General features: G+C 39.2%; 1 protein-coding gene across 1 annotated transcript in view; it reads right to left on the bottom strand.

Annotated features, from left to right (window-relative positions):
• Window positions 1-244: 244 nt before the first annotated feature.
• The window catches only part of LOC110261585 (uncharacterized), a 484,734-nt gene continuing 463,153 nt past the window's right edge, over window positions 245-21,825 (bottom strand). Inside the window, exons 4-5 of the mRNA XM_084966983.1 lie at window positions 4,435-4,525; window positions 245-2,680 (exon numbers count right to left, since the gene is read on the bottom strand). Coding sequence (XP_084823109.1) covers window positions 2,555-2,680; window positions 4,435-4,525 — 217 coding nt within the window. The 3' untranslated portion in view covers window positions 245-2,554. The remainder of the gene's footprint in view (window positions 2,681-4,434; window positions 4,526-21,825) is intronic.

A 21,825-nucleotide genomic window follows, 5' to 3' on the forward strand; every position in this document is an offset into this window, starting at 1 on the left:
TATTCAAAACATGCATATTGAGTGCCAAATATCATTCAGGCTCTAACAAGATTGAGGTGATTGTGAAGATAACTGAGAGAAGATTCCTGCTTGTAAAGTTTCACAATTTAGGATGCAAAAATAAAAAGTCATGGAACATTTCTTACTAAGGAGACATCCATTCTTTCCAAAAATAGTGCCACAAATAGCATTGAAACTAAGTAATCCCTTATTTTTAATAATTGAAGGGTCTGAGAGATCAAAGTTTCTTTTAGACAAATTATATATTTAGCCATTTCATATTTTATTAGAACATTTATTGATTTTACAATAAGAAAAATAGCAACACTATTTTAAATTTATAATGTAGTCGATTAGATCTAAAGGATAAAAATAAACAATTTGGAAAGAAATATTTTAATAAAATACCAATGGAAATACTTGGAGGGACAAACGATTTTATAAAAAAAATTCCGTCTCTCACAATAAATGTCATAATTGAACACAAATGTATTGTTAAATTGAAAATAATTAAGGAAAAAGACTTATTTTTTGTTTATAACAGTTTGAAATAAATCCAGCCTATAATTGGTCTGATAATTTACTTTCAGAACTAGGTCAGAGGATTTAAAGGTCAGTCTGGTTGACTGTATCCTCATGACTGCCGAGAATGAAAATATCTTTAGAATCACTAAATGACCATTTCATATATGCTCTTCCCATTTTTAACAATCTGAGTTCTTCATGTAGCCATGCATATAAATCATGTGCCTAATTTCTTTAACATTTTTTTCAAAATGCTTGTTAGGTCTTATGCAGAATGAATGGTATTTAACCCAAAGTGTACATGTTTTCTGTCATAATTTCGGTGTAAGTGGGAAGAGTGTTTGAGAATACCATTGTTTCTCGCTATCATTTCACATCCACAACTTTGAGGTTTCAACAAAGGGTTTTTACAGTTCACCCTTTTGGACAAATGACTGGATCATAAGGAGTTAACATAGTTTAAGTCTTGAAAGAGAAAAACATTCCTAGGAAAAAAGGCTTACAGCAAAATAATGAGTGCCAAGGTTGAAGCTGCTCTTTCTTACTTTAGTGCTAGAGCTGCATTATTTACAACTGCCAATCAGCTAATCTGAAAAGAATTTGTTCTTTACTGCATTTCTTCTTTATTGCTCCCACCCCACTGGTCTGGTGTACATTGCCTCCAGCTAAGAGAGTTTAGAAATAGCTCCTACACAGACAACAAATGCTGGTCTCTTAATCGAAGGGCAGTGGACACTGTGGAGAGAAAGGGCTTTTGCTCACACCCATTTCCTTTTCACATTTAGCCTTTGCTACTGCAGTCCTGCAAAGCTCAGGCCATTGCAAAAGTAGAAATTGCCTGTCAATTTCTGAAGATTCAGTACTGAGCTTTTACTGAAGATTTGAGGTGCAAGACTGGTTGCAGGTCCCTGAGGTATTGGTGGTTAAAAAAAAAATTTAAATCTATAGAAAATAAATTTTAACACATGCTGTGGCCACTGCCTACCCAGGTGTGAAGTGGGAGAATTAAACATCATGATTTACAGTTGAAAACAAAGAGCCCTACAGATGAAGGCGAGATCCATGTTCTGCAATTACCCCCACACTGACATTTGGAGCATACTTACAAATGCTTGCCATGTTGTTATGCCAAATGTGTGGGTGAGCGCACGCATGAGCAGTGTTAGTAGACATATAAAAATAGATCTATGTATAAATAATTGCAGATGTATCTTTTAAGCAGCAAGGAGTAGTAGCTTGGTAAATTTGATTAATGCCCGAGGGTACTTTTTCCCCCTTGGTGTATTCATGAAGCACCAGTTAAGAATGTTGGAATTTATGTAGGTCTACTGGGGAGTAATTATCACTCAATGCATTAGCAGTGAAAAATCAGAGATCGTTGCCAGCTTGCCTCACTTCCAAAGCAAGGCTAAACATTCTCTCAGATTGAGTCAAATCGTCTTTGTTAATTTCTTGCACTAATTCACCAAGTGGCAATGCAGGAGTGACACTGGCTGCTGTTGCAGATATTTCCATTCTGAGAAAAAAACAGCTATGAGAGGCTGTAGTTTTGAACTATTTTAAACCAAAGATTGCTGCATGCTCCAGACAGGCACACACCCAGGGGAGGTCTAGCTGGCAGGCTCTCAAGTGAGTGAAGGAGGTGTGTATTAGGCCTGAGCTGATTTGGTTTTGCTATTACTGTTAGTTCACAGATCTGGTTATACTGGGGCAGGTTCAAGTGCAGTCACCCCGATGTGGTTAACTCAGATGCATTGCTAATTCTATTGCTAATCCCTGCATCAGTCCAGTTAGACACCTGGAGCTTCTTTGCCAGCACCAGTGTTACTGTCAGCTCCTGGTAACAGGCCCAGCACCCCCTCTTTCAGCAGAGCCCCTTGAGTTGCCAACCCAACTCCTGCTTCCCTGCAACATTCCCCCAGCACCCCACCCCCTACCACAAACCTACTAATCGGCTTCCTGCCTCTGCGCTAATCCCATTGCTCCACATTATTTCAGCCTCCTAGGGAGCAGAGGAGGCCCAAGTCCATCAGGTAGTCAGTGGCACAGCAGACCATGGGCCATGGTACAGAGTCAGATACGACTCAGTTTCAAGCCATGTAGCCCTGAGGAACTGGGTAGTCAAGAGTCTACAAAGGTGCAGCATCCAGTTGTCCTGATGAGAAAAGAAAAAAAAAAAAAAAAGAAATTGAATCATTTAAGAGACCGAATGGCCCCTAAAACAGTTACGTCATTTTATTTTGGGGTCTGAGAGAGTTCATTTGTTAAGATGCGCCACTGAGAATCCAACAAATACATCATTTTATGCTCCTGAAGGAATCTGCCTCCCCTGCCACCATGAGGAGCATATATAATGCCATTTAAATCTGGTTTTGTTAGAAATGAACGGTGTCCACGTGACCTAAGTGCACATGCACACATGTGTATCTATAAATACTATACCTAGAGAGGGAGAAGAGAAGGCGGAGGGGTGGGGGTGGGGAGAGCTGGAGCGCGCAGGCATGTGCACTGTATGAATGGGGGGAGAAAAAGCATCCAAAGGACTCACTGCAATGCAGTTTGCAGTTTTACATACAGGCCTGTAGGAGCAACCGGTACGTTATTAGACCATAAAAGCACATCAGGCTGATTTATGGTTTCTGATCAAGGTTTCTGTGAAAATTACTCTGCATCACCAGCTCAAGGTGACTGCTACCATTAATGTGTGGAAAATAAATGAGATGGGGAGGCCGATAGCAGAGGAAGGAAAGGAAGCGCAAGTCAGTTTATACAGCACAGGTTCCCCATCTTGCTTTACAGTGCAGAGAAGCCTGTCATCAAAATGATTGCTGTGGGGCAGGAAAGGCAATTCTGGGTAATTAGATCTTATGGCACTGAGCCGCTGCTTTCTCACAGCGAATGGATCAGGGTGGTAGGGCGAATGCCTGCTTTCTGCATGCTGTCTTTTCTGTTTTCTGCTTGTATTCAGACACCATAGTTTAAATTTCAGAGGAAAAACATCGTAATATCGTTTTCCTGACTCAATTTGATGCTAATATTATTCATTCCCACTCCACAGTTTTCCTAACTCTATTTGTTTCTAATAGTATCCATCTCTCCCCAATAAATAATTTTCCAAATTTGAGACTGTCCAAGAGAACTGATATCTGGAAATATTTTTTATATTGTCAGGATGGCAACTAAAGAGTTCCATTGGCCTTTCCATTCCTGTTTATAATTCATCACCAGAACATTTCATAGATGGAATGCCCTGCTGGTTTCAGTATAAACAAATAGCATATATCCCAAGATCTTCATGTAAGACAGTTGCTGCAAAAGGGATAAAAGCTATTTGCTTGCAAAATGCCCTGCTCTCCCTCCTTTTTCCCTTTGTTCTTTTAGTCACTGTGAACCCTGAGCGTTTGCTTTGCTGTGCATCTTCATATTGACTTAGAGTTGGGAATGGGACTTCGCATTCCAGGGTTTTGAATCTCTAGGCAGGTAGAGAACGCTTGAAATGCTTGAGATGAAACTGAGCAGATTAAAAGATTTTCAAATCTTTTTTTTTTTTTTTTTACTTCATTTCTTTCTCTAGCTCTTAAAACATGCCCTCTGGTGCTTCTGTCTAGCATTCTGCATCTGGAACCCACCAGTGTCTGCTCTCACAGCTGGCTTCTGCTATGCTGATGGCCATTAAGAGACATGGCTCCAAGGAAACCCACAGACCAAGAGAACACTCAGCCTATTCAGACAAAAAAGAACAGAGAACTGTGTTTCCCTTCACCCTATGTTTTTAAGTATGTTTGTCACTTTAGCGACACATCTCGCCCTGAATGCCCATTTTTGTGTTATAGCGGGGCTGAATTGAGACTTCCAACCCTGTGCACGCACACACACACACACACACACACAAACAGTGTGAAATATTACCTGGGACAACCATTCAGCATTGGTGCTTCTTATCTGTGTTGTCAAGGATTCTTTCAATCTGAGTTTCAAAAGCTCAGAGTCATCACCCGACCTCCAAAATACAGGATACAAAAAGGTTTAATTAAAGCAAGGGATTGTAATATGCATACAGCATTTTCAAATTCTTCAAAAAAGCTTGTACTCACACCATGTCTTTTGATCGTCGTATCAGTGGCAAGAGTTCACCAAAATTGCCATTATGATTTCCATCTTATAGATAGAAATGCAAGCTCAGAGAAGCTACTTGTTTTGCCTGAAATCATTTCATTCACAGTGGTGGAGCTAACTCTAATTTTCCTACCTTTATCTAGCTAGGCTATTTTAGTTATACACACACACACACACACACACACACACACACACACACACACACACACACATCATCCTGGAGAAAACAGACTGCTGTTCTTGTAGTGATTCTGTTATGAAAAAGAGGCAGGACATCAGGAAAAACTCCTAACTTCTTTGGTTCCCTTGCTTGGCTCAACTTTTTATAGTACCTTCTAAAACTCCTTTTTTCTATTTTCAAAATCTTTCTCAGGAACCACATTATTTAGGAATGAATAACCAGTCACTGTCAACATCTTGAAAAAAAAAAAAAAGAAAGAAAGGGACTACTTTTCCAGTTATTATCTTTCCCCTCTCCAACATGGGCTTAGACACGTGCATGCCCACCACCCCTGCTGCCAACCATTCTGTTTGAAAGAGAAAATTTTAAGATGAGAGCAAAGTCAGCAATTCTTAGGAGTATAGGAGCATCCTAAGATGGCTTTTTCATTGTAAGATTAAAATTTAGCTCTGCAAATAATTCCTAAACTCCATGTAGTGGAGAGGGCACATCAGGAGGGTCCAGAGGGATGCCTGCCAAAGTAGAGCATCATCTGAGACATTGCCAGGTTGCTTTCGCTGGATGACGATGGCACAAGCTGAATGGATCTAATATACCTCCCCTCACACAGGGTCATTTAATTTGGCTGAAGAATCTTTTACAGCAAAAGATTCTACAGTTTGCTGGTTTCTTTAGCTTCAAAAGGATTATTTAGTTGACCTTCAAAAGGTCTTTTTGTAAACTCAAGGATAATGGCAGGGTATTTGGAATTCAGCCACCTGTGAGTATATGGGAATGTTAGGAGAAAAAAAGCCAGTTTCCTGCTTCAGAGAGCAAATATTTTGCTTGAGAGATGGAGAGGTAATTGATCATAGATCTTCCTTCCTCCAGAAACATCTATTTCAGAAATCTCTCCCCACGATGACCTTAATATAGTTTATTGGATTTCTATGGCCTGTTGAAGCTACAAAACTTGACTGGTATTACAGGAACCCTAGGCTTTGTGAAGTTTTGAGCTCCAGAGGTGGTAAAATACCATTCTCAATTCTGTCTTCTCCAACTAAAGCCCAACCCCCCTTTTCCCTTCCTTCCTCCCAGAAGATGAAATATTTAAGGACCAAAAAAAAAGAGAAGCGGAAGCATTATTGAGAAGAAGGACTATAACTTTCAGTGGCACAGAAAATATTGGGGGAAGGGGGCTCAGGGTGTGACCACACTAGTTATCAGTCACAAAAAGGTGGTGGGGAAAATGTAGTGCCATGCCAGGGTCTGAGCCCAGCAACCAGCTGCTCTGAAGTCAGCCAATTTCCTACAAGTTTGCTCCAGTGGATCAGAATCAATTGCTTCAGCCAATAATAATAAACACTGCATATCTGACTTTGCACAAAAGGCACTAAAGTCTATTGCCTGGCTGAAAGACATGTGTCCTAGTGACATATATGTATGTGTTTTAGAGGAACAAGCAAGTCAGATGGAGAATGGCAAGAGATGGGGACCACCTTTCTTTTGTCCAAACTTCAGCTATCCATTCTCTGCCCCAGACAACAAGCAGTGTAGCTAAACTGCTTAAATCTCCATTTTTTATAATGTGTAAAGCAGACATTATCTCCCTCCATTAAAAATCCTGCCTTTCCTTTCTGATAACTAGCTAGAAATAAAATGCCACACTTTCTTTCCTCTAAAGGAAACACATCATGGTAGGCGTGTTTAAATTTAGGGCAATGGAGCCCCTGAAGCCCCAATCCTCAGGCTCGTACATTTCCTCCTAGATTCCATGCTTATACAATGGCCTCATGTTTTACCAGTTTTGCTATTTAAAAAGGCAAATTTTTTAAGTACTATGATTTTGAAAATTTCCATTTATTACAGAAGACATCATCTAGTGGCCAATCAGACAAAAGAAGCAAGAAGAATGACAAAACCCTTCAATAAACAGATCAGAATCTTTCCAAACTTTACATGATAAACACAGTTTACAACAGGGAAAATTTCATTGTCCTTGTGCTCCTTAGTCAGTTTAGCAAACCCCTATAGAAAACTTTTCTAGCTATGCAGCTTATGTGTGAAAGAGAACCCATTACCAAAAGCACCCTTTTCCACAGAGTATGAAGAGAAATTATTGCTATTAACCATTTTTAGGACAACCTGTTGTGGCAGGTTGTGAATATTCAAGGTGGTTTTGATACAGAAATTACTTTTTTTCCTTCCTTCTTTGCAGAAGTTTGTTTAAAATTAAGAGTTCCTTGTCTTCAAGGAAACAAATTTATTTCTTGATTGATTAACCTTAGTTATAAGGGTTCAAATAGATCTGTTGCAAAGGAATGGTGAGCTGTTATGGAGAAGGCAAAAAAAAAGAAAAGGAAAGAATCAAGGTACTTACAAAATATCTTGGACAAAAGCAGAGAGGAAATGTGTTTCCCTGTCAATCTTAGACAGAGATTCTGCCTGCCCAAGGAAAGGAAAAGAGAGAGAGTGAGGAAGGGCTGTTGTGATATATCTAGAAAAAAAGGCAGCCTGGCTTGATGCCTGTTTTACAAGCATGACCTGTAGGGAGAATTTGCATCTTTCTGACAGACACTGTTTGGGCATGCAGAAGTTGTTTGGGAACTAGATCAACACAGCAGACCACTCAGCCATCCCATGCACTAGGTGTCATCCTGGAATACTTTTTTCTGTAATTTCTGGAGAGAATTTCTCTTTATTTCTAAGCAATAACTTGCCCAGGGATGGCCCAGCTATTGTGAGGCTCATCCAGAACCACAAATGGGCTGGGTCTCCATTCGACTTCATCTGTGAGGACCCCGCCATTCTCCATACACACCACTAGGACCCTTATCACCTGAGGGCTCACAAGAAGCCTGAAGTCACAACACAGAGGAAAGCAGCAATGAATGGAACCAGGTAGAAACCTATTTGAACCTAAGGCAGTGCTTTCTCCGTCCAAAGAAAAGAAAATCTTAGACTCCACAGACAGTGCAGCCCATTTGTCAGGATAGAAGAGCCAATTGGGGTTTGAGAACAGACAGTGTTTACTTTCTCTGTATATCACCATTGGACACTCACTGCTTTATTAGGTTGAACCACATAAAATTCCAATCGTTCAACCATTTTTCACCTCCTAAAATGGCGATTTTTGTGTTGTTTAATAGAATGATACACTCTGGGGACTTGGGAAGCCAGCCAGCGATGGCTCCAAATTTCTATATAAGAAAGACATAGAAGTGTTATTCTGGTGGAGGATGGCAGAGATATATAAGGAACTTATAGTGAAACTTCATTTGTTTAGCAAACATGCTGCTCTTACTTAAGATCCTGCTGTTCTCACCCAGCCACCCTTGTCACTGCCTCGTCCCAATCACTGCAGCTCTGTCACATACATGACTAACCCTGTGTGTGTGCTTTTTTTTTCTTTTATATTTTGCCTTCAGATGCTTCATTTCCTTTCTATACAACTCATCTTATACCACAGCGACTTTATCACACTAAGGTGTGAGATTCCCAAATCAGCATGTATGCCACATATCTTCTTCAAATATATAGATAGACCTGCATTTCTTTTTTTTTTTAACAATGTTATCATTAAGCTCAACATGTCCCATTCCAACCTCTCCAGTTTCTAACTTTACTCAAAGAAAGGATAGTTCAACCCAAGCCCTATTACATGGCTCTCGGATTCATTTTTTCTGAGCTAGGCATCTCCAATGGAGTGGAGCTGTGCTCTGACTGCTCACCTCATTCTTCTCCCAGTCACCCAGGTGGAGAACTTCATTCAGGTCACTTGGGATTCCTCTCCCACCATCCCCTGCTCTTTGTTACCAAGTCCTGAATTGCCCTTGCTGCATAAATTTCTTGTTTCTGTTTATTGATGTAGCAACAGGAAGTGCTTTCTATGTGCCACACTCTACTACCTGTTCCTTCCCAGTGTATTCTTCCTCCAGATGCTACTGCAGTTCAGGCCCTTATTGTTGCCCCACTGTTTTGCTTTATATCAGACTATTGCCTATACTGCTGCCAAATTAATACTTGTTAGCATGTTTACATTTTGTGAATCTGACCCAAAGAGGAATGACTCTTTACAAAATAAGATGGACAAAAGAGGAAGAAAAAAATGGAAACTGGCATGAGGCTGGTCATGCAATGCAAGACAAAACACCAAAGCTATGCAGAGATTCACAGTCTCCATAGTATTCGAAGGGCATGGTAGTCTCAGTCAGTAGGCACAAACAGAACCACAGTTTCCAAGAGGAAAAATCAGGTTCCCAGTCAAAATAAAAATGGGAGTTGATAGGTAACTCTAGGGATCACAGAAGTTGGCCAAGGCTAAGTTCCACTGGACTTAGGGGTAAAGATGATGATTGTATTATGAAATTCCCTGCTTTTTTTTTTTTTAGTCTGGTATGAGAACTTGGTAGGATTGTGTTTTGATGGAGGAGTTAAGTAAGTCCAGTCTTCTGGAACGAGGGAAATAATGCAGAGGCTGATAAACATTATTTCTCTGCCCAAAAATACTCATTGGCTTTGTATTGCCTTTAATTGTCAATGAAATCTGCACAGGGTCCTTTAACTTATATTTCTAGCCTTGCCTTAAGCAACTTCTCTACATGTACCTAGTAATCCATCCAACCCTCAAAATGCCCTCATATTTCTACTCTGTGCCTTCACGGTTTCCTCTCCTTAAAATGCTCCTATTTCCTCAGGTGTGCTATTCAAAATACTATCCACTATTCAAGTGCTAGCTCCAATCCCAACTCCTCTCAAAAGTTTTCTAGAATCAGATGGATAGATTGAATTGCTTCTTCCTTGGGACTTTGTACTTCTCACACTGCATGTCTTGATGAAACTATATCCTAAGTATTTAAATAAATTCTTGGTCTTAGTATCCAGAAAAACTGTACTGATTTACTTTTCTACTGGACGTTATACCATAGATACTGTACATTCATCTAGTGCTTTCTATGACATTATAAGTTATTTTCAGACAGAGAGCATTAATCAGGACCTGTTGCAATGCTTCACATAAAGCAGGTCTCTGTCAAGATTTATCTAATTTATTAAATTATATAATTATATATTAAGTAGTATAGCTCAAGGATTGAGCTTTGTCTAGATAGTGAATATATATTAATTGCCATTCATTTTTGCATTCAAATAACAAGTCCCAAACCCCTACCTCTTGAAGGAGGTAGGAGCATTTCAGACTTTCCTTATTCCAATATTGCTGAGAATCTCCAACAGTGCTGACATATGTCCATGAGTCTGTCTTGATGGTCCCTGCATGCAGCTGCTTCCTAGTAAGGGTCACACTGCCTAGATACTACCATCCTACTAAGGAGGCATTCAAGTCTGGTATTCTATTACTAATTCAGTTGCTGCCACTGCCATAACTAGAATATCAGAAATCTTTCTCATTGATTTCTGAAGTGAGAAGGAGAAACCTTTTTCTGCATTATACTTAAATGATGGGAGGGAGGCGGGGGTGGGAATGAGCCCTTTAATTAGAATACAGAATTGCAAAGCTTTATGGAAGCTATCAATAGCTTTGACTCACTGTCATAGCTAGTAAAACCATGGCTTTGCAGCCCAGGTTCTGTTAAACCCATAGATATGCCACTCATATCTAGCCATCTGGTCTTGCTACTGCTTTTAGGTGCCTGATTGTCTCAAATGCTATTGCTGCTGTCAACTGATCCCTCCAGCACTATTCCTGACACTGCCATCATGATAGTGATTGGAGCTGGTGAGCCAGTTACACCACCAGCATTATTATGAGCCTTACTTGTTAACTTACAGTCCCTGGGTTCATTTGATATGAAGAAGTGCTTCTTGATCAAGCTGCCTATTGTACATTGTAATGCAGGTCTCCACTCATTCACCTGGGCAAGATGAGATGGTGAGAAATCTTACAATTGCTCTCTTTTATGTTCCCTTAGACTGTGTCCCCAGCAAAGATATTCCCAGTTCAGTTTGTTCAATTTGTACATGCATGTAGCTACATTCAGTTCGTCCCCACTACACCCCTGACTCTCATTCATCCCATGTATTGTTGAGTAAGGGTGAGTTCTGGTATCAGCTAGCTAACTATATTAGTGTCAATCTGCCCTTTCTCCCCTCAGCCCACTCTGCTGGCTCACTATTTCAGTAGTCTTCTTTTATCATGAAATATCTCTCAAGGGTCCTATTCCCTTTCCTAAAAAGACTCCATTATGGAGTTACAATGATTCATTTGATATATGAGTATATCCTTCAACATCATTGGTGCTCAGGTCCAAGTCTTTCATCTCGTGAGAACTTGCATCCTAATGTAAATTAGTGAATGCAAGTTATTTGGGGTACATGAAGCAGCATTTGAAACTTTTATTCTGATCATATCAGATATCTATATTAATTGCATATATAAAATTATTTGCAAATATAATACTCAATGAAGAAAAGCTGAAAGCCTTCCCACTAAAATATGGAACAAGACAAGGATGCCCACTCTCACCACTGTTATTCAACATAGTATTGGAAGTCCTAGCCACAGCAATCAGACAAATAAAAGAAATAAAATGCATCCACATAGGAAGAGAAGAGGTAAGCTGTCACCATATGCAGGTGACATGATACTATATATAGAAAACCCTAAGGACTCAACACACAGACTACTTCAACTGATCAAGGAATTCAGCAAAGTAGCAGGATATAACATTAACATTTTGGTATACTAACCATGAAATACTAGAAAAGGAATACAAAAATACAATACCTTTTAAAATTTCATCCCCAAAAAATCAAATACCTGGGAATACATCTGACCAAGGAGGTAAAGGACTTATATGCTGAGAACTATGAAATATTAATCAAGGAAATTAAAGAAGATGTGAAGAAATGGAAAGATACTCCATGCTCCTGTGTGGGAAAAATTAATATTGTAAAAATGGCCATACTACCCAAAGCAATCTACAGATTCCATGCAATCCCTATCAAATTACCCATGACATTTTTCACAGAACTAGAACAAACAATCCAAAAAGTTATATGGAACCACAAAAGACCCAGAATTGCCAAAGCAATTCTGAGGAACAAAAACCAAACAGGAGGCATAACTCTCCCAGACTTCAGGCACTATTACAAAACCACAGTCATTAAGACAGTGTGGTACTGGTGCCAAAACAGACATATAGACAAATGGAACAGAGTAGAGAACTCAGAAATAAACCCAGACACCTATCGTCAATTAATCTTTGACAAAGGAGGCAAGAATATAAAATGGGAAAAAAGACAGTCTTTTCAGCAAGTATTGCTGGGAAGCCTGGACAGCTGCATGCAAATCAATGAAACCAGAACACACCCTCACACCATGCACAAAAATAAACTCAAAAATGGCTGAAAGACTTAAATACAAGAGAAGACACCATCAAACTCCTGAAGAGAACATAGGCAAAACACTCTCTGACATCAACCTTACAAATATTTTCTCAGGTCAGTCTCCCAAACCAACAGAAATAAGAGCAAAAATAAACCACTGGGACCTAATCAAACTGACAAGCTTTTGCACAGAAAAGGAAACCAAAAAGAAAACAAAAAGACAACTTATAGAATGGGAGAAAAGAGTGTCAAATAATGCAACTGACAAGGGCCTAATCTCTAGAATATACAAGCAACTTATACAACTCATCAGCAAAAAAGCCAACAACCCAATGGAAAAATGGTCAAAAGACCTGAATAGACATTTCTCCAAAGAAAATATACAGATGATCAACAAGCACATGAAAAAATGCTCAACATCACTGATTGTTAGAGAAATGCAAATCAAAACTGCCATGAGATACCACCTCACACCAGTCAGAAGGGCCATCGTTAAAAAGGCCGCAAATAACAAATGCTAGAGGGGGAAACCTCCTGCACTGTTGGTGGCTATGTAAGCTGGTACAACCACTATGGAGAACAGTATGGAGGTACCTTAGAAAACTATGCATAGAACTACCATATGACCCAGCAATCCCACTCTTGGGCATATATCCAGACAAAACTTTCCTTGAAAAAGACAGATGCAACTGCGTATTCATCGCAGCACTGTTCACAACAGCCAAGACATGGAAAGAACCCAAGTGTCCATCACAGATGATTGGATTAGGAAGATGTGGTATAAATACACAATGGACTACCAGTCAGCCATAAAAGAGGACAAAATCATGCCATTTGCAGCAACATGAATGGAACTAAAGACTCTCATATTAAGTAAAGTCAGAAAGAGAAAGACAAGTACCATATGATATCACTTACATCTAGAATCTAATATATGGCTCAAATGAACGCTTCCACAGAAAAGAAAATCATGAACTTGGAGAATAGACTTGTGGTTGCCAGGGGGAAGGGGGAGGGAGTGGGGTGTATTGGGAGCTTGGGGTTAATAGATGCAAACTATTGCCTTTGGAATGGATTAGCAATGAGATCCTGCTGTGCAGTACTCGGAACTATGTCTAATCACCTATGATGGAGCCTGATAATGTGAGAAAAAATAATGTATACATGTATGTGTAACTGGGTCACCATGCTGTACGGTAGAAAATTGGCAGAACACTGTAAACTAGCTATAATGGAAAAAAATAAAAATAAATATATGTAAAAAATAAAAAATATATATATCCATGATTGTGGATTGGGGAGGCTGCAAGGCTGGAACCTGTAGGGCAAGCTAGCAGGCTGGAGACTTAGGCAAAGGCTTATGCTGCAGCCTTGGTGGCAAATGATTCACAAGGGAATTGAGGTTAGGATAATAGAATATTTTAAACTTTGATTAGGGATTCCACGGGTGAAAATAATCACTGAAGAGTATCAAACTATTCACTTAAAGAAATCACATGTTATTATATGTAAATTATAATCAAATAAGTTAAAATCAGATTTTTTTTTTTTTTTTGTCTTTTTAGGGCCATACACTAGGCATATTGGAAGTTCCCAGGCTAGGGGTTGAATCAGAGCTACAGCTGCCGGCCTACACCACAGCCATAGCAACGCTGGATCCAAGCCAAGTCTGTGACCTACACCACAGCTCATGGCAGCACTGGATCCTTAACCCAAGTGAGGCCAGGGATCAAACACACATCCTCATGGATACTAATCGGGTTCATTACCATAGGGCCATGACAGGAACTCCTAGAATATTTTTTTAAAAGATACATATTCACTGTAACAAGTCAAATAGAAGTGTATTTTTTTTTTCCCACTATACAGCAAGGGGGTCAGGTTATCCTTACATGTATACATTACATTTTTCCCCCAGCCTTTCTTCTGTTGCAACATGAGTATCTAGACAAAGTTCTCAATGCTACTCAGCAGGATCTCCTTGTAAATCTATTCTAAGTTGTGTCTGATAAGCCCAAGCTCCCGATCCCTCCCACTCCCTCCCCCTCCCATCAGGCAGCCACAAGTCTCTTCTCCAAGTCCATGATTTTCTTTTCTAAGGAGATGTTCATTTGTGCTGGATATTAGATTCCAGTTATAAGTGATATCATATGGTATTTGTCTTTGTCTTTCTGGCTCATTTCACTCAGGATGAGAGTCTCTAGCTCCATCCAGGTTGCTGCAAATGGCATTATGTCATTCTTTTTTATGGCTGAGTAGTATTCCATTGTGTATATATACCACATCTTCCGAATCCAATCCTCTGTCGATGGACATTTGGGTTGTTTCCATGTCTTGGCTATTGTGAATAGGGCTGCAATGAACACGCGGGTGCACGTGTCTCTTTTAAGTAGAGTTTTGTCCAGGTAGATGCCCAAGAGTGGGATTGCAGGGTCATATGGAAGTTCTATGTATAGATTTCTAAGGTATCTCCAAAGTGTTCTCCATAGTGGTTGTACCAGTTTACATTCCCACCAGCAGTGCAGGAGGGTTCCCTTTTCTCCACAGCCCCTCCAGCACTTGTTATTTGTGGATTTATTAATGATGGCCATTCTGACTGGTGTGAGGTGATATCTCATGGTAGTTTTGATTTGCATTTCTCTTGTAATCAGTGATGTTGAGCATTTTTTCATGTGTTTGTTGGCCATCTGTATATCTTCTTTGGAGAAATGTCTATTCAGGTCTTTTGCCCATTTTTCCATTAATTGATTGGCTTTTTTGCTGTTGGGTTGTATAAGTTGCTTATATATTCTAGAGATTAAGCCCTTATCAGTTGCATCATTTGAAACTATTTTCTCCCATAGAAGTGTATTTTAAAGTGTAATAACCCACCCCACCGAAAGTCTGCATCCTTGAAAAGAGTGGTTAAGAGACTCATCTGTGTTTTCCTTGACATAACTCTTTTCTTATTGCTTAACAGCCTTTTCCACATTCCTCACTGGAAATTCTGATTCTGCTGGGCTCTTCAGTATTCTGTACTAAATCCTTTTCTTAAATTGCTCTATACCGTCTTCTTGCTGATCTTACATTTACTTACTAAGTTACTATTTGAAATTGATGGTTTCCAAATCCAATATCAGTGACACAAACTCTTTCTGCAAGTATCTCCTCCTAAATGTCCCACAGGAATCTCGGTGATCATGTTATATTTCCCCAAGTCTTCCCATGACCTGTGTTCACCTCCTTTTTGAACAAAGCTGTCATTTACTTACCCCTTTGCCCCAAACTGGGAAGTTCACCTAGAATATGATGGGCAAAGAACAATAAACTTTCAGATCCACAGTAAACCCTGCCCTCCCTACTTCTTTTACAACATCCTTCTAATAAATATTTCTTTGACTCAAGAGGACATGATCTAGTTAATTTTGCCTGTAGTAACCTGGCATGTCTCCCAGATAGTCTATGAAGGGAGGGTTACAAAGAAATTAGCCATACCCTTGGACAGTCACTCTGGATTTCCATTATCTGAGAGAAATCCCATCATTTCTTATCAGACTATTAAAATAGCTCCTAACTGGCTTCCTGGCTCAAGTCTCCAAATATTCAATGCAGACACTTCTCCCCATGTTGCTGCTAAATATGTTTTCTGGGGAAAAGAACAAAAGGACCAATGATTTAGAATTGTGTGTGAGACCCTGCATACAGGATTTCTCACAGCTGTTCATGCCATGACTTTGCCATACATTATTTTATAAATTTGATGAGGTAGTTTGCCCTCCAGCTTTACTTCATTCTACTCTTCAACATAAAATGCACTCTTCACCTTGTTCCTACACACCAAGAAGAATCCCCAATTATTTTTCAAGTCTTGGACTCTTCAATGAAAATTTTCTGACATCTCTCCTCAGTCCAGTTTTCCTATAACTCATGTCTTCTGAACCTAACCAGTATCGTCTTATACTATAGCACCTATAGAATGTTTTTACTTTATATGAATAAATGTCTTGTGATTTATCCACTTTTATATTCAGGACCCAACACAGGATATTTCAATCTTGATACCACTGACATTTTAGACCAGATAATTCCTTGTTGGGAGGTGGTTCTCCTGTGCACTGTCAGATGGTTAGTTGCATCCTTTGCCTCTGCCACTAGCTAGCACTCCCTCCACTTCAGTCATGACAATCAAGAATGCTTCCAGATATTGCCACCATCCCTTCATAGAAAAAATCAGTCTGGTTGGAAACTACTGGCCTAATACATATCAGGGCACATAAAAGCATGTGGAACGAGAATATACATTGCTTTTCAGGGCTGAAAAGTAATGGCAGGAAAGGGTGCAACATAACATATAATCTTATATTTAGCCTTGAGAAGAGAGAGGTACAGTGGCTAAAGATAGGACCAAGGCAATAGCTGAAATGTTGGGAGTCGGTGGGGGGCGGGGAAGGAAGGGCTCCATGAGGAATCAAAGTAGGATTGAATCATGAATGTGACTTCCCTTTACAATAGCAATCCAAGCTAGTCAGCATAGCGTCAAACTTGGAACTCTGGTCCTTATCCTTAATCAAATAGAGGACTGCATGGATTCCTCAACATAAACATCACTGAAGCTGGCCAATTTGAAGGCATATCCAAAATGGGCAGGAAATATGCTTCAGTATTCTCACCTAAAATGCAAATTGATTTCACTGTTTCATGAAGATGAACGGTGGTTAAATAAATTCCTCAAAATTGATCCTTGCCCTCCTGGAGACCTGAGAAGGAATGATCAATACTCCACTCCAGTGGAATAGAAATGAGGTAGAAACTCCTCTCTTCTCAGTTCTTGATTTGATCACCAACTTTTGGAAGACATGCGCAGAAATAAATACAGAAGGATCTAGATTTAAGTAAACAGGGATTTCTGTTGTGTTTTTGTGTTTTTTAGGATAGGTCAAATATATTTTTGCATGAAATAAAGAACACGTGAGAGTCATAATAGAAAGGCAGAAATCATAAATAGCAAAGCTAATGCCAACACAGCAGCAGTACAAGAGATCAGCAAAGAGGCATGACTGAATGTTAAAAATAAAATACGTTCTGAACAGACATACCAAATATAGGAATTTTTTTGTTTTGTTTCCTAAAGCCAGTGTAACAAATGATGGTAATAGTAACTTTGGCAGCCTGCTAAAAAGCTGAGCATCTGAAAAAATGACTCTCTTCTCCCTAGCAAAAATAATATGAAAATGAAACCGGGATATTTATTTCCCCTTTTAACACAGCAGGGATCACTTATAGCAAATAAGCTTAACAATGCTCCAATGTGGGAACCACTGATGCTGTTAAAAACTGACCATCGTCATTATCCACACAATGCATCAAATGCCCAAATCGTGCCTAACAAGAGCCTTCTACCTCAGCCTTCTGCATTAAAAGTGCTGCTTCTTTTTTCCCATAAAATCATAAAAGTGATTATTAAACAGAGCGGAAAGTCCTCTACTATTCTGTCACCTCATCCTATGCTGACGCCTCATGCCACAAAGAGAGTAAGCAATCCAAAAATGTACCATGAAGATTAGGTTATAGATATGGAAGAACTTACCAATTCAACAATTATTTTTATTTAGCACTTCCTTGTGCCAATAATTTATATAAGGTTCTGTGCAGGTGTGTGTGTGTGTTTGTGTGTGTGTGTGCATAAATCTGAATAAACATTTTTTTCTTGAGCTTGAGAATTGTTGAAGAGAACAACAGGCCATGAAGTAACTGTATGTTTTTTTGTTTGTTTGTTTTGTCTTTTTGCCATTTCTTGGGCCGCTCCCGCAGCATATGGAGGTTCCCAGGCTAGGGGTCGAATCAGCTGTAGCCACCAGCCTACACAAGAGCCACAGCAACGTGGGATCTGAGCCGTGTCTACAACCACACCACAGCTCACGGCAACGCCGGCTCCTTAACCCACTGAGTAAGACCGCATATTGAACCCGCAACTTCATGGTTCCTAGTTGGATTCATTCACCACTGAGCCGCGACAGGAACTCTGCAACTGTATGGTTTTTTTTGTTTTGTTTTTTGTTTTTGTTTTGTCTTTTTGCCATTTCTTGGGCCGCTCCTGCGGCATATGGGAGGTTCCCAGGCTAGGGGTCGAATCAGAGCTGTAGCCGCCAGCCTACGCCAGAGCCACAGCAACGCGGGATCCGAGCCGCGTCTGCGACCTACACCACAGCTCACGGCAACGCCGGATCGTTAACCCACTGAGCAAGGGCAGGGACCAAACCCGCAACCTCATGGTTCCTAGTCGGATTCGTTAACCACTGCGCCACGACGGGAACTCCCCGCAACTGTATGTTTTTAAAGCAAGCTGCTTAGATCAGAGAGCAGAGGCAAAGGAAGGCCTGGAATCTTCAAGGAGCCTCAATCAACGAAGGTTTTCAAGGAGAATGTTTGTTAAAACGCATGACAGAAACTTAAAAGTAGAACAGACCCTTATCAATATGAGAGAAAATTACATTTAATAGCACTTGAAATCAGAGGGGTGAATGAAAGGGCATTAGCATGGCTGCACTGGCAGTCTTGACAAGGTGGCTTGGTCTCTCTGAGCCTCATTTTTCTCATTTATAAAATGTTACAGAACTAATTCCTTCTTCATAGGCTGGTAGTGAAGCTTAAGTGAGGTAATGTACCCCACGTGTGCACAAGCAATGGAGTTGTTACTATTATTACAATGACTTCTCCAACCATGAACTTAAAATTATTGGACAGAAGAAAATGAGCCAAATTGATCAAAAACAGTTGTCTCTTGATATTAGGATTACAGGTGAACTGATTTCCTTCTTTCTACTTTTCTGCATTTTCTTTATTTTCTACAATGAGCATACATTATAATCAGTAAAACATCAGAATTTAAAACACATTTTAAATTTAAATTTATTGGATGAATTATTTGGTAAAATAATCAGTGTTAATTCAACTCACATAATCAAGTGGCTTTTGAGTGTACAAATCCTTGATTATACTGAATAATTGTGCCAAATATTATCCTAAGTCACATACAGAAATGGACAGGCATGCTCTTGGGCTGCAGGGAGATTAGTCTTGTGAATGAAAACCTCTTTTCCTCCATCTCTCCACAAAACATCCCAAATAAACTGCTATTATATAAACTGCTAAAAGGTACCAAAGCCCAGTCATTAAAAGTTCAGGATTGGGAATTAGATAATCTGACTTCAAATGTTGGTTAATAATCAGCAAGTATTAATTGACTGCCTAATATGTGTTGGACATTTTCTAAACAGGAGAACAGCAGTAAACCAGTATGTAGCCTTGGATGTGGTGTTTTAATCTTTGTGTCCCCATTTTCTTACGTTTTCAATAGAAAGAAGTTAATGAGATCACATATAGTGTCTGGTATAAAGCAAGCACACAGCACCCTTCTGTACTGAATCTTTCCTATTAGCATTCAAACATACTAGAAAATCTCTCATTTTTAAAATAATATTTCTTTGATTACATACCTCTCTCCAGTTACCATTTTATTTTTCTTCTACTGTTGATTGACTGCGCTACAGGTAAATGTTGTCTTGTGCAGTCTCCAGTTTCTCCCCTCTCATTTTCTCTTGCACATTCCAAACAGGAATTGGCCCAGAAACTGCCTTTGTCAACAGGGAATCAGCTAGTAAATGCTATGCCTTTGTGCAAATTATAAAATGTCACCCCTCTGGATGGATGCATTATAAATAGCTGTGCCCTTCACATAGTTGTAACAGACGCAGTATTTCAGGACAACTCACCCACTTGAACAGACACCATTGTACAAGGCATAACCAGCACATCCCCCATGCCTGTTGCCATTTCTTGTCAAAGGACACTTAAGTTGTTTCCATGTCTTGGCTATTATGAGTAATGGTGAAATAAATAAGGGGATTTAGATATCTTTTCAAGATACTGATTTACTTTGGATATATACCCAAAAGTGGGATTGCCAGATCATATGATAATTGTTTTTAATTTTTTGAGGAACCTCCATAATCCATAGTAGTTGCACTAGTTTACATTTCCTCCAACAGTGCATAAGGTTTCAAACCTCTTCACATCTTTACCAACACTTGTTATCTCTTCTCTTTTGATAATAGCCATTCTGACAGGTAGGTGTAAGGTAACATCTCATTTTGGTTTGATTTGCATTTCCCTAATGATTAGTGATACTGAGTACCTTTTGGCTATTTGTGTGTCTTCTTTCAAAAAATGTCATTCAATTCCATCTTTAAATTGGATTACATGTGGTTTTTTGCTATTGAGTTGTACGAGTTCTGTATATATTTTGGGTAACACCTCTTATCAGATACATGGTTTGCAAATATTTTCTCCCATTCCACAGGTTGCTTATTCATTTTTTTGTTTATTCTTTTTCTGTATGAATATTTTAGTTTGATGTAGTCCCATTTATTTAATTTTGTTTTAGTTGCTTGTGTTTTGGTGTCATATCCAAAAAAAAAAGAAAAAAATTGACTACTGTCAAGGAGTTTTTTCCCATATGGTTGTTTAGGAATGTGGGGGTTTTTTTTGGTGTGAATTTTCCCAGCTTTCCTCTTGTTACTGATTTTTAGTTTCATATCATTGTGGTCAGAAAAGACACTCAGTATTATTTCAATTCTTAAATTTTCTTGGACTTATTTTGTGACCTATTATATGACCTATACTGGAGAATGTTTCACGTACACTTGAGAGGAATATGTATATTGCTGTTGGGATGGAATGTTTTGTACATGTTGGTTAGGTTTATTTGATCTAAAATATATTTCAAGTCCAATGTTTCCTTATTGATTTTTTGTCTGGATATCCATCCATTATTGAAAGAGGGATGTTAAAATCTCTACTGTTAATGTCTTGTTGTCTATTTCTCCCTACAGTTCTATAAGTATTTGCTCATATGTTGGGTGCATATATTTAGCATATATGTATGTTTATGATTGTTAAATCCTCTTGATGAATTAACCTCTTTGTATTATATGACCTTCTTTGTCCCTTGTTAGTTTTTTACTGAAAATTCTTGAATAACTCCTATCAGCATTCCTTGTAAGACCCCAACCCATGAATTCCTATATCCAACTGTCCATTTCCCCTTGGGTATCTAATAGGCATCTCAAAGTTAATGACACCAAAACTGAGTTTCCAATCACTTCTCTATGTCCAACATAGTATTCCCATCATTCTGATTACTCAGACCAAAAAACCTTAGAATTATAGAATTCCTTCTTTGTCTCATACCCCCACATCTCTCTATAAACATATTCATTAGCACAACTTTCAAATATCAAAAGAATTCAACAGTGCTTACTAACTCTGCTATTCATACTTTGTCCAAAGCAACATTGTCATTCATCTATTATTTCTTTTTTTTTCTTTTTACCTTTTTCTAGGGCTGCACCTGTGGCATATGGAGGTTCCCAGGCTAGGGGTCTAATCAGAACTGTAGCTGCTGGCCTATGCCAGAGCCACAGCAACGCAGGACCTGAGCTGCATCTTCAATCTACACCACAGCTCATGGCAACGCCGGATCCTTAACCCACTGAGCGAGGCCAGGTATTGAACCCACAACCTTATGGTTCCTAGTCAGATTCATTAACCACTGAGCCACGAAGGGAACTCCCATCTATTATTTCAATTGCTTCCTAAATGTTGAGTTTATTTCTATTCTGATCCCCCTCCAAACTATT

Source organism: Sus scrofa, chromosome 7 (assembly GCF_054392235.1).
Source record: "Sus scrofa isolate SSC_HxYL_T2T_F1_AM1 chromosome 7, Sscrofa_HxYL_maternal_Yorkshire_Landrace_v2.0, whole genome shotgun sequence".
Taxonomy (NCBI): Eukaryota; Metazoa; Chordata; class Mammalia; order Artiodactyla; family Suidae; genus Sus; species Sus scrofa.